The following is a 13,634-nucleotide window of genomic DNA, read 5'->3' on the forward strand; positions in this document are numbered from 1 at the left end:
CGACAGGTAGCAACTTGGATTATGCTATATACTTTATTGGTCCTGCAAGGGAAATTTGACATTTTGCTGCCTAACTGTGCTTCATCTGGGAGAGGAGCTCAGCGTCACAGCGCCATGCGGGGCAGTGAGGGGTGCTTTGTCCAAGGCCACCTAGTCAGTCGTGGGATTTGATCCTGCAAACTTCTGGTCAGTGGCTCAATAGTCCTACTACTGGGCTACCAGCCACCCAATGATCAGTTTAATAGGTAACTGTTTATTTCATGTTTCTATGTATTTTCTGCTATCGTTTTTGATCTTAAAACAGGACAATTTGAGCAAGAAGCTGGCGAATAAGTGACTTCAACTTCATATCACTGAAGAAATAGGGGTGGGTGATAATAAATAATTGCCCCCCTCTTTGAAGGTATATGATGCCCTAAATGTAACTAAGATTTTTGCCAGTCCGATTGAGTACAATCGGATTACAGATTCAGACTGAGGTGTTTATGCTCACTCTATTCAACTGTCTGATGAAAATCTTCCTTTACATGCTCACTACAAGTAATCCGATGCAGAATGATGCGCATGCGTGGAGCAGCTCTTAGAGTGAACGTTACCATGGCAGCGAACATCACGTGAGATCCAGTCAGCGTGAGATGAGTTTCAGGTTGGCGCGCTTGTGGTTTTAATGGCTTTAAACTGACGTCAGACTCAGAAAAACGTCCTTCACATGTCCTTATAAAGGAAGACATCGTGCTCTGAGACACATAAGCTGGACGTCCGTCCCACCGCAGTCTTTTAAAGCTCAGAGTATAAACCTCGTCTCCTCTGCTGACCAGTTTCTGCTCCGCCATGTTGAACATTTTATAAACCTTTCGCTATGACGCGCCGCACATGCGCAGAACGTTCTTACACGTTCCGATTGAAGCGTAATCGGATTCAGGCGTTTACACAGATATTCTTCTTCTATTTAACGGGTTATTTAGAGGTTTACTCACCTCGTTCAATCGGATAGAAATTGTATTCCGATTGGCCTCAATCGGATTAGTCTATTCCTATTGAGGTGTTTACATGGATGTATGCTATTCCGATTGAGCTATTAGTCGGATTATTAACGGATTATCAGGCTGCATGTAAACGTGGCTGTTGAGGAGCTGAACTTTACCCTCCTCTGCTATCACTACAGACGGGCAGGGTCGCCTACAGAGCAGCAGTAGTAGCCGTTAATGAAGTAATGCTCTTTTTTATTTGAGGGTTCTATTTAGTAGAGGAAGAGTTCAACCACCACCCCGTGTGACTTAGTTCCAGTTCCAAAAATAAGACATGGGATTGGGGCCATATTGTGAATTCTTTTCAAAAGCAAGCACAAAAATAAAAGAGTCTGAAAAAACACGGCGAGAGTCGAACGCATTAAAATGCACAGTATAATTATCGCAAACATTTCTTCTGAGGAAACTCCCTCAGCTCATGCAGTGTCCCGTGCGTGGAAAATAACAGCTGAGAAAGAATTCAAAGAGCTTAAAATTAAGTTCAGCACAGCCTACATGACGGCAAGTGAAGAATTACATGACGGCAAGTGAAGACTGGATGTGTTGAAATCACTGAGCTGATCTGAGGTCTGTTAAAAAAAAAAACAAAAAAAAAAAAACTTTTTTTTTTTTGGCACCTATTGTTGCCTGATTTTCTCTTAGGAGCCAGTTGTCTGCTGCTGTCTATAAACATGGACTAAAGTACAGACAGAATTCAGGCTTTGAGGCAGCGGCTGCTCCTGCTGTTAGCTATGCTAATGTACTTTACTCCATGTTTATAGATAACAGTGAGTCGTTCAGTGTCAGAAACCACATAATCAAGTCCATTAGAGATACTGAACAACTCCACATGGGGCCATTTTTGCTGTAAGGGCCCACATCCTACATTCTTCGTATTTTATTTTCCCCTTGAGACTCTCTCATGACATTTGTGTGGGTTTATGTACCAAAAACAGTCATCATTCATTTTAACATGGCCATTTTCCAGCCTCTCTTTATCCCTGAATTAAACGGGCTGTTTTTGTTACTGTGCCTTTAAGACTGATTTATGCAGATGGCAGGGCTGTAACGGAGTTCAGTATTCGCCTCAAAGAGATACAGTGGCGTTTAATTCAATGCATTTATCGATACACCAGAAATAGAGTGGCTGAAAAGTGGCCTCATGTTAAAGCAGCATAATTATATATATACTTTATTTCTTTTAAAAAAAATCCTCAGTCGGGAAATTGAAATGTTTTTTTTTTTCTGAAAATTTTAGTTAACAGTTTCTATGAGCTGTATAAATTATTTGCCGAAGTGTGTTCTCTGAGGACATTTTAACTTATTTACACTCGGCATGGAATATTTGGCGAAGGGCGCCCAAACTTGCGTATCGCTGTTGTCGGAACAAAACCTTGTATCTCCAAAACGTTGACTTCACAGGAGAAGGAAAAAACATACTTCACTTTTGATCTGAGTCAATGGAACCAGACGTTTTTCCAAGTCATTTTGGGACATTTCATTTGGTCCATTCTTCATGAAATTTACACACAATGTGAAGGACAACAGGTACTTTCAGATTACGCCAAAAACTGAAAAATGACAAAAATGGAGACACCTTTTCTTCCAACAGCAGCGGCATGACTGTACGTTTTTAGTTCATTTCAGCATTTTGCATTATAAAAACACAACAGTTGAAATAAGAGCTGTGCTTTGTAGTTTCACAATGTTTAGTGCCCAAGCCACAAGCTGATGTTGGCCCCAAGCTTAATGTGTCAGCCACGCTGTATGACATGCAGTTCAGTTCCGTATGATAGTTTAGTACAATTTGATATTCCATTTGATGCAGTTTAGTCTGGTATAATACAGTGTGATAAGCTGCACTACAGTTCGATATAATGTGATACTCTACCCTATGATAGGTTAACCCTTTTGTTGCCGTATGAGAGCTAAAGCAGAGAGCTAATAGCCGGTTACAGTGGTTATGGCTGTGTTTTGAGCTGTATTTCTGTGCTGGGGGGTGTTGGAGCTGATTCTCTCACTCTGGTTAGTAATGGCAGGTTCCTCTGAGTGTTCTGGTGTGTAAATCATGTCATTGTTTTAAACCCTTTGTTTATAATATGAAGGCTAAAAGCAGAGATGTAATATAACAGTAGCGAGTGGGTTGTGGGTGATTTTGGACCTGGTTTTCTGCCTGACAGATGGATGAAAACACTCTGGATGGTGAAGTCTGGTGTGTGAATCATGTCACTGTTTTAAGCCTTTGTTGGAGTATAAAGGTCTAAAAACAGCAATATCAGGATTTTGGGTAATTTTCTGAGCCAGATTTCTCACTGATGCTGACATCACCGCTTGATGATGTCTTGCTAGCTAGTTTGGGCCAGGTCCAGATATATGGGTCATGTCTGTAGCTTAAACCATTCTGAAGTGATATAGGCAAGAAGTGACCTTCATTTTTGTCCCCAAACTGTGAGCTTAGGGTTCTTTTAACTGTGGAAAAAGTTCAGTACAACACAACTGTATAGTATAACTGCATAATATAACACTGGATACTGATATAATTCAGTATAATACACTGCGTGTAGTGTAGTACAATACAGTACAATATATTGTGATACAGTTTGACACAAATAGGATGTGATATTGTTCAAAATAGTATGATATATTGATACAATTCAAAATAAAATATGTTGTGGTACAATTCAGTACACTATGCAGCAATGCACTACAAAATACTGCAGTACAATCTGATATAATACGATATATTGCCATGCAGATAAAACAATGTGCTGCAACACTGAACTGCTGTAGACTGAATAGGTGAGCATATGTAAACATGTTTGTGACCTCCCAAAAAAATGATATCTGTATAGACTGAGCAGCACAATTAGAAACATACACACTACCCCAAACTCATAGCTCCAAAAAGTGGGGGACTGTTTAGTTTCCCCATCACATGTGCCCTTTAAAGAATAATCCATTCTGATGGTATCTGTGATGAGTGGTCGGTTGCGGTGATCAGAGACCTTTGAATCAGATTTGTAGGTTTCTGAAGTGAAAGTCTGGTAAAGATTAAACAGAACTGCAGTGCTCAAAGAGCTTCACGCTACCTGTGTGGATCATGTGCTTTTCACATGACCTGTAGCTCTGAGCCCGAGCCGGCGAGCTCACTGCAGCCCTTGTTTGCCTGAATTAGTCTTTCTCTCTCTACAAGCTGATGTCTTGTGGCCTTGTGTAATGAACATCAGCTTCTCTTCCCTTCAGAAAGTCACTAATCAGGCTGTTTCTTATGCTAATGTGGCAGTTAGTAAGTGCTTGTTCATGTTTACGTGCTTTAAAATTCCTCCAGTAACCACATAATCGAGCCTATTACAGATTACTTAACAACTCTGAAGCACCATGATAATTGGTGGGGTATTACCACAGAGCTTGGAGAGAATTCCCTCTATGCAAGGGGGTCTTCTGGGTTTGTCAAATGCTAGAGGGCGCTCCCGAGCGAGTCCAAAATGAACGGATTGATATGGAGCATTTGAACAAAGTCATAGTTGATTTAACATGTAACATAAATGATTTAACATTTTTAATATAAAAGAATGCAGTCATTTCAGGAACATTGAATATCATAAAACATTTAAACACTGCTGTTATATTTTTAAGAGCTTTTATACTCCAGTTACAGGAGCTTAAAACGGCACCTCATGTACGTTCATGACATCTGTGAGCGCGAACAGCCAATGAGCTGCTCCGCTTGCCAATCAACCATCATTCAATCATCAATACATCAATAATGCCTGCCTTCTGCTGCCCAAAACCCATATGATGTAGAAAAAAGGAAATATACATATAAGATTTCTTTGTTTTTTAGTGAAATATCCTTCTACTTTCTAAAATGAAAGAAACGTTCTGGCCGTGTTTTATCATAAATCACAATAAATCATGTCACTATGTTTTTCTGAGCATATTGAGGATATTATCAATATCTCATGTTTTATTATAAAGTGAGCATAATTAGTCCTGTTTAATTGGATTTAGTGCAGTTTATAGATCACTAAATAACCATTGTAGCTGTAGGTTTTGTTATTAACATGACAGGTTCTATTTTGTCTGTTTCAATTTAAATCTCAGAATAACAAAACATTGTGATGCATAAAACAAAGTAAATATACTAAATAATAAAATGACAAGTCACTTTCACACACACACTGTTATGCATGAATTCCCTCTTAATTTGGGCCTCGGCAAGGGGAAATGTGAGATAATAAGAAAATGGAAAATGTGAGATAATAAGTTTTCTTTGGGGACTATTTTGCCTCACAATGCCCTGCATATTATGTATCCCTCCACCATGATTGGAGTTTAAGGCCAAAATCTTCTGAAACCTACCGTAAAACAGTGTCTCAGTCATCAGGCAGTGAATTCATAACCATTTGTTGTAGGAAATTTCTGTGAGGGAGCTTTTAGAGCTGGACGTCTGGTTCACCACCACTGTGAACAATTCTGACTCTACAACAGAGAATCTTACTGAGTGAATTATGCAAAAGGGCTAAACTGCTCTAGGCTGAATAGGTGGATGTATGTAAATGTTATGGTTTGACATCAAAGAAACAGCGAATTGACAACAGGGTTCTTTATGCTGGTTAATTTCCACATAAGGGCTAAATGGACTGAAAATCGAGCGTTTTGAAATGCGTGGTTGTGCCGCACATCGTCAGCTCTTATTTCAGAGAAGTGACAAAAGATGAGTTTTTCATGATGCAGACCCTTTAAGGTAAACAATGACTGATAAGCGTCTGTTGTACATCTGACATGTTTGGACATTGTGCCGTATGGTGACATTACTCACCCCTACAGCTGAGTGTTTCTGGAGTTTTCTGACTAAAGTATGGGTCATTCTACATTTAGAGGGGAAACCACATCACAGAGGCTGCAGGGATTAAACAGAGGCTTAAAATATTAATCACAGCTCCAAAAGTCAGTACATTTATACAATTGAGCTAAGAATAAATAACACATTTCTTAAGATTCTGTGATTTTTCATTTGTTTCATAGTCGCTCTGCGTCTGTAAAACAGCTCATCACAAACCACCTTTCAATCATTTTTACTATAAAACTATCATTTTAAGAGGTTTAGTTTAGGAATTTGTATAAAACAGATTCAGGTTTACTTTTTAGATCTTTAACATTTATACTACATGTAAAAATGTGTTTTCTTTATTCATTAGTCACAGAGATTTTGATCGCCGTTGACACGTATCAGGACTTATTTTGCATTTTAACACAGTATTTTTTTAGCTTTATTAAACTGCTTCTTTGGGTCGAGGCTCATCAGAGAGGAAGCGTGTCAAGGGAGGAGAGGGCGAGTCACACTCGCTCACTATATTTCATTAATTTATTAATAATTCTGTTTATCAGGCAGCTCAGAACTTCTGTCACTCTTGTTTTGTGCTTTAATGGCTGGATGATTTAAAATGTAGTCAAAATAATGCCATAAAAATAATTATTACTGATTTCAACCAGAAAGTCAGTAGAGTCACCGTCACTGGTGTTACACCACATTCGTACAACACTAGTGACTGTAACACGATTGGAATTAAGCTCCTCTCTGCATATATGGTAATAGAAGTTAATTGGCACATTAAGATTGTTTAGTTGATTCTTTTTATATATATATATATTTTTTATGCATCCACCTGATTTCCCACTCTGAATGGAGAACGACCCATCCTCTTCAATCTGATCTCCAGTCTGCCTGTCTGTCCACACAGTGAGTCAGCGCTTCAACAGTGCTGTAAACCCTGACTCAGCACTCAGAGCAGCTTAGAAAGAGTGCCATGCATTCAGCCTTTTCCTGATAAAGGCAGTTTGCAATCAATGGAAACGAGTGCAGGACTTCTACGGCTCAGTGAGGATCGTAAATGGTTGAAACGTCACCATAAATCGAACTTTAAACAGGAGGGTTTGGCGGCATTTCGGCTCTAGTTACGTTTTTATTTTCTACAGGTCAAACAAACCGTGTTTTCATCCTGAAATTCCTCACTTAAACAGGAATTACAGGAAAAACTTAAAGGTTTGCCGAATGGCACACCGACTGCTCAAAATCTGTGTTGAAGTAGCTGTTCTGGGCTTTTTTTTTGTATTAGCTGCGCCGTCCATCTCACTGCGGACAAATTCACCTTTGAAGGCTGAACTTGTTGCCACCGACTCATCAAGTTGAAGCTCTAAAATCGGCCCCTCCAGAGTCCCACCCATTAAGATCAGAGTGTAAACAGCAGGCACTTTTTCTACGTTTAAATCAATCAGCCTTTATTTAAACCAGAGCTACAGTCAGTGACGCTCTCTCAGTGCAGCATCACATCACCCTTTATACTTGTGACACTCACTTATTACCTTATGTGAGGATCTGGGTGGGGCCTGTGTGGCAGTAGGTGTGGTCTGTGGCTGTATGGGTGGAGCCTGATGCTCCACCACCAGGTTTGTTGCTATCGGCTCTGATCTAGTCTCTGAGTCTGGAGTGAACTGACCTACATGACACACTCACTGGTGTTACTGTCCTCTCTCTCTCTCTCTCTCTCTCTCTCTCTCTCTCTCTCTCTCTCTCTCTCTCTCTCTCTCTCTCTCTCTCTCTCTCTCTCTCTTCCCCCCCCCCCCTTGTTTGGCTGTCTGCCTATCTATCTGTCTCGAGAGAGTGTGGGCACAGTGGGGCAAAAAAAGTATTTAGTCAGCCACTGATTGTGCGAGTTCAGTGATGTTTTGGGGCTGTCGCTGGGCAACACAGACTTTCAACTCCCTCAATGAATTTTCTATGGGGTTGAGGTCTGGAGACTGGCTAGGCCACTCCAGGACCTTGAAATGTTTTACGGAGCCACTCCTTCGTTGCCCAAGCAGTATGTTTGGGATCATTGTTATGCTGGAAGACCCAGCCACGTTCCATCTTCAATGCTTTCACTGATGGAAGGAGGTTTTGGCTTAAAATCTCATGATAAATGGCCCCGTTCATTCTTCCCTTAACACGGATCAGTCATCCTGTCCCCTTTGCAGAAAAACAGCCCCAAAGCCTGATGTTTCCACCCCTGTGCTTCACAGTGTGGTGTTCTTGGGAGGCAACTCAGCATTCTTCTTCCTCCAAACACGAAGAGTTGAGTTTTTACCAAAAAGTTCTATTTTGGTTTCATCTGACCACATGATATTCTCCCAATCCTCTTCTGGATCATCCATATGCTCTCTGGCAAACTTCAGATGGGCCTGGACATGTACTGGCTTAAGCAGGGGGACACGCCTGGCACTGCAGAATTCGAGTCCCTCTTGGCGTAGTGTGTTACTGAGGGTAGCCTTTGTTACTTTGGTCCCAGCTCTCTGCAGGTCATTCAGGATTTTTGTTCACCGTTCTCATGATCATTTTGACCCCATGGAATGAGATCTTGCGTGGGCCCCAGATCGAGGGAGATTATCAATGGTCTTGTATGTCTTCCGTTTTCTTACAATTGCTCCCACAGTTGATTCATTCACACCAACCTGCTTGCCTGTTGTAGATTCACTCTTCCCAGCCTGGTGCAGGTCTACAATTTTCTTCCTGGTGTCCTTCGACAGCTCTTTGGTCTTGGACATGGTTGAGTTTGGAGTGTGACTGTTTGAGGCTGTGGACAGGTGTCTTTTATATAGATAACGAGGTCAAACAGGTGCCATTAATACAGGTAATGAGTGGAGGACACAAGAGCTTCTTAAATAAGAAGTTACAGGTCTGTGAGAGCCAGAAATCTTGCTTGTTTGTGGGTGACCAAATATTTATTTATCACCATAATTTACAAATAAATTCTTCAAAAATCCTACAATGTGATTTCCTGGATTTTCTTTTCTCATATTGTCTCTCAAGGGCGGCATGGTGGCGTGGTGGGTAGCGCTGTTACCTCACAGCAAGGAGGGCGTTGGTTCGATTCCCCGGCCAGGTGACCGGGGTCCTCTCTGTGTGGAGTTTGCATGTTCTCCCCGTGTCTGCGTGGGTTTCCTCCGGGTTCTCCGGTTTCCTCCCACAGTCCAAAGACATGCAGTCAGGTCGATTGGACATGCTAAATTGCCCCTAGGTGTGAATGTGTGAGTGACTGTGTCTGTCTGTCTGCCCTGCGATGGACTGGCGACCTGTCAAGGGTGTATCCTGCCTTCCGCCCGAAGACTGCTGGGATAGGCTCCAGCACCCTCCCGCAACCCTGACGGAGAAGAGGCTTAGAAAATGGATGGGTGGATGGATGGATATTGTCTCTCATAGTTGAAGTGAACCTATGATGAAAATTACAGACCTCTCTCATCTTTCTAAGTAGGAGAACTTGCACAATCAGTAGCTGACTAAATACTTTTTTACCACTGTGTGTGTGTGTGTGTGTGTGTGTGTGTGTGTGTATGTATATGTATATATATATATATATATATATATATATATATATATATATATATATATATATATATATATATATATATATATATATATATATAATTATAATATGTATGTATGTGTGTATGCCTTTTTTTGTTGACCACCTTTTTTCTCTTTCTATGCCTCTCTCTCTCTCTCTCTCTCTCTCTCTCTCTCTCTCTCTCTCTCTCTCTCTCTCTCTTCTCTGTATGTCTCTCTCTTCCTCCAAGTACTTTAATAAGTAGCTTAGTTGTTATTGTGTGTTCTTGCAGTGTCACTGAGCACCCTTGTGTTTACGAGTCTCACTGTTCTCTCTGTGTGTTTGTGTGTGTGTGTGGGTGTGGGTGTGTTTCCTGTTTAACGGCTCCAGCTGGATCATAAAACTGTAATGTGTTCAGATCACTAATTTATATTTCCCTCTGTGTGGGATGTACAGTGTGGCTAATTTTGATATTCAGGTTCAGTTCTGTGCAGAAGTCTGAGACCCCCACCTTCAGTTACTCACTTTAGTCTTTTTGAAATTGTTTTATTAGCTGTTTGAGCGTTGAGTGAGACACTCTTTACTTTTATTCCAGCTTCCATTATTTTCAGGAGACTCCCTTTCAGTTCCTCAAAGAATATACAGACACACCTCAGTTCAGTCTTAGAAGCTGGTTGATCATTTTCTGAAGTAATCAAACACATTGAGTGGTATTGAGCAATGATGTGCAAATCATTTAAACTCTATATTTAATTGAAAATGCTTCAAGGACAACATATCAAATGTTGCTGATTGTGATCTTTGGGCCCTCAGGTGGCACTGCATTAAAAACAGACATTATTCTGTAGTGGAAATCACTACATGGGCTCAAACACTTCTGAAAACCACTGTTTGTGAAAACGGTTAGTTGTTGCATTTATAAATGCAAGTTAAAACTTTAAAACACAAAGAAGAAACTATATAAAAACAGAATCCAGAAATGCTGCCACCTTCTCTGGGCCTGAGCACATTTAAAATGGACTGAGGAAAACTGGAAAAATGGCCTGGGTGATGTGCTGATCTGTGAAGGCACTATTAATGCTGATTATCTATGTATGTATGTATGTATGTTATGGCAATTCAGATGTCTTTTTCAGGGAAGCCTTGATTATTTCAGCAAGGTAGTCAAACCACGTTCTGCATGGGAATGAGAACATTTCACTTTCTAAACTACAGCAGTGTCTCCTCAGTTCTCAAACACTTACAGACTGTCGTTAAAAGAAGAGGTGATGAAACACCGTGGCAAACATGACCCCTTCCCAACATTTTTGGAAACGGGTTGCATATCGTACATATTTTTAAGAAAACCGTGTGATGACAAACAGTCCTTTTTTTTTTTTTTTTTTTTTTTTTTTTTTTATATATATATATATATATATATTTGTAGCTTAATTATAGCAGTGCTAATCATCAAAAAAGGTTTTTTCCTCTTGTATGAGAGCAGCTCCAGCTCTCAGCTCACACTGCTGTCCTGGATTCTGTAGAGATCTTCATTTTAGAGATCAGCTGCTCACATCAGGACACAAACAGGTCAAAGAGAGAGAACTAGACGGGAGGAGAGAGAGAGAGAGAGAGAGAGAGAGAGAGAGAGAGAGAGAGAGAGAGAGAGAGAGAGAGAGAGAGAGAGAGAGAGAGAGAGAGAGAGAGAGAGAGAGAGAGAGAAAACTAGACAGGGGAGAAGGGAAGAGAGAGAGAGAGAAGGGACAAAAAGAGGAGGGAGGGAGAGGAGAGAGTAGAAGGGAAGTGAGGAGAGAGAAGGTAGGGATGGAAAGAGGAGGAAGTGAGGAGAGAGAGAAGAATGTAAGGATGGAAAAAGGAGGGGGAGAGAGAAGAGAGGAATGGGAAGAGGAGGGAGTGAGGAGAGAAGACATGTATATGACAGGTATATGAAATGCACGCCTGTCAGAAAAACATTCCGACTTCACTATTAGTAACTGATCATTTCAGTCATACGATTCCGACTGAATTAAAATACAGACGAAGTTCAGGCTTGGAGATGTTTTAGCTGTGTGATGATCTTTTGTCCATGTTTACAGATAACAGTAGGTCATTCCCTTCTATCTATCCATCTCTGCTGAGTGATCAAGTGAAGCCACTAAAGGGCAAAATTCGGCATTCCATGTGTGTGAGAGAGAATGACTGAACAGATGAGAGAGAGGAATGTGTGCACTCACTGGTGTTACTGTCACCTCTCTCTCTCTCTCTCTCTCTCTCTCTCTCTCTCTCTCTCTCTCTCTCTCTCTCTCTCTCTCTCTCTCTCTCTCTCTCTCTCTCTCTCTCTCTCTCTCTCTCTCACTGACTGACTGACTGACTGACTGACTGACTGACTGACTGGGCGCTCTGCCAACGTTAATTAATAAAGCTGTGACAGGCAGTCTGAGTGGGTAGTGGAACCACAGAGAGAGTGTGAGTAGAGAGAAAATGGAGAGTGAGTGTGAGGAGAGAGAGAGAATGGAGAGTGTGTGAGTAGAGAGAGAGAGAATGGAGAGTGTGTGAGTAGAGAGAGAGAGAATGGAGAGTGTGTGAGTAGAGAGAGAGAGAATGGAGAGTGTGTGAGTAGAGAGAGAGAGAATGGAGAGTGTGTGAGTAGAGAGAGAGAGAATGGAGAGTGTGTGAGTAGAGAGAGAGAATGGAGAGTGTGTGAGTAGAGAGAGAGAATGGAGTGTGTGAGTAGAGAGAGAGAATGGAGAGTGTGAGTAGAGAGAGAGAGAATGGAGAGTGTGTGAGTAGAGAGAGAGAGAATGGAGAGTGTGTGAGTAGAGAGAGAGAGAATGGAGAGTGTGTGAGTAGAGAGAGAGAGAATGGAGAGTGTGTGAGTAGAGAGAGAGAGAATGGAGAGTGTGTGAGTAGAGAGAGAGAATGGAGAGTGTGTGAGTAGAGAGAGAGAGAATGGAGAGTGTGTGAGTAGAGAGAGAGAGAATGGAGAGTGTGTGAGTAGAGAGAGAGAGAATGGAGAGTGTGTGAGTGGAGAGAGAGAATGGAGAGAGTGTGTGAGTAGAGAGAGAGAGAATGGAGAGTGTGTGAGTAGAGAGAGAGAGAGAGAGAGAATGGAGTGTGTGAGTAGAGAGAGAGAGAGAGAGAGAATGGAGTGTGTGAGTAGAGAGAGAGAATGGAGAGTGTGTGAGTGGAGAGAGAGAATGGAGAGAGTGTGTGAGTAGAGAGAGAGAGAATGGAGAGTGTGTGAGTAGAGAGAGAGAGAGAGAGAATGGAGTGTGTGAGTAGAGAGAGAGAGAGAGAGAGAATGGAGTGTGTGAGTAGAGAGAGAGAGAGAGAATGGAGTGTGTGAGTAGAGAGAGAGAATGGAGTGTGTGAGTAGAGAGAGAGAATGGAGAGTGTGTGAGTGGAGAGAGAGAATGGAGAGAGTGTGTGAGTAGAGAGAGAGAGAGAGAGAGAGAATGTGAGTTTACCTCATTAAATGATACTTAACCAAAAAACAAAAAATACCTCATCCGTTTGCTTGGGAATGTTGAACTGAGCAGCTAATGTGCAGCACAGCAAAGCTGTAATCAGCCCTTGGAGCTGCTGCTCACGTCTCACTGGCGGATCTAACCCTGATCTAAAATGCAGTGTAACTGTGACATCATTGGAATACTATCAATTGAACGAAGCACGTTCACATCCGAGTGCACCTGATGGTCTGATACGGATGTGTAAACTTTTCCCCCCCCACAGCCTCGATCATGTGTGTGAAGCTTCTCTCCACGGTGACTAAGTTTGCTGTTTTGTGGAGTCAGTTGCGTCTGGCTGGAGTGGGAACATAACGTGATTCAGCAGATTTGGATGAGCCAGATTTTGAATAATGTTTTAGGCATTAATGAAAACTCGTTATTGAAAACTTGATTTAAGATTAGTCTTGTTAACCCCCCTCTCTCCTTTTCCAGCTGTGGACACTCAGAGCACCAGTTCGGAGGAGATTGTGCCCAGTCCCCCCTCGCCGCCCCCACCGCCGCGGGTCTATAAGCCCTGTTTCGTCTGCCAGGATAAATCATCGGGGTACCACTATGGAGTCAGCGCGTGTGAGGGCTGCAAGGTACGACCCTGACTCAGCACTCTGGGTTAAAGTACAGTGAGGGCCAAACACTAGAAACATGCTTTTATATAGACCTCCTATCTTCTGTTAACGGTGGGCAAAATGGCAAAACTACTCCTGCAGGCATTTTTATACTGAGCCCCTAAAGTAGCATTGCTAAAAAGACCATTCATTGACTGTGTGTTCCGTTGTGGC

The 13,634-nt window shown here is 41.7% G+C and overlaps 1 protein-coding gene across 3 annotated transcripts in view; it reads left to right on the forward strand.

Moving 5' to 3' along the window:
* The window catches only part of rarab (retinoic acid receptor, alpha b), a 205,870-nt gene that overhangs the window by 164,881 nt on the left and 27,355 nt on the right, over positions 1 to 13,634 (forward strand). For all 3 annotated transcript variants that reach the window (XM_037544785.1, XM_037544786.1, XM_017710396.2), the window contains one exon: positions 13,291 to 13,439. In XM_037544785.1, the coding sequence (XP_037400682.1) occupies positions 13,291 to 13,439 (149 nt within the window). The remainder of the gene's footprint in view (positions 1 to 13,290; positions 13,440 to 13,634) is intronic.

Source organism: Pygocentrus nattereri, chromosome 14 (genome assembly GCF_015220715.1).
Source record: "Pygocentrus nattereri isolate fPygNat1 chromosome 14, fPygNat1.pri, whole genome shotgun sequence".
Lineage (NCBI taxonomy): Eukaryota > Metazoa > Chordata > Actinopteri > Characiformes > Serrasalmidae > Pygocentrus > Pygocentrus nattereri.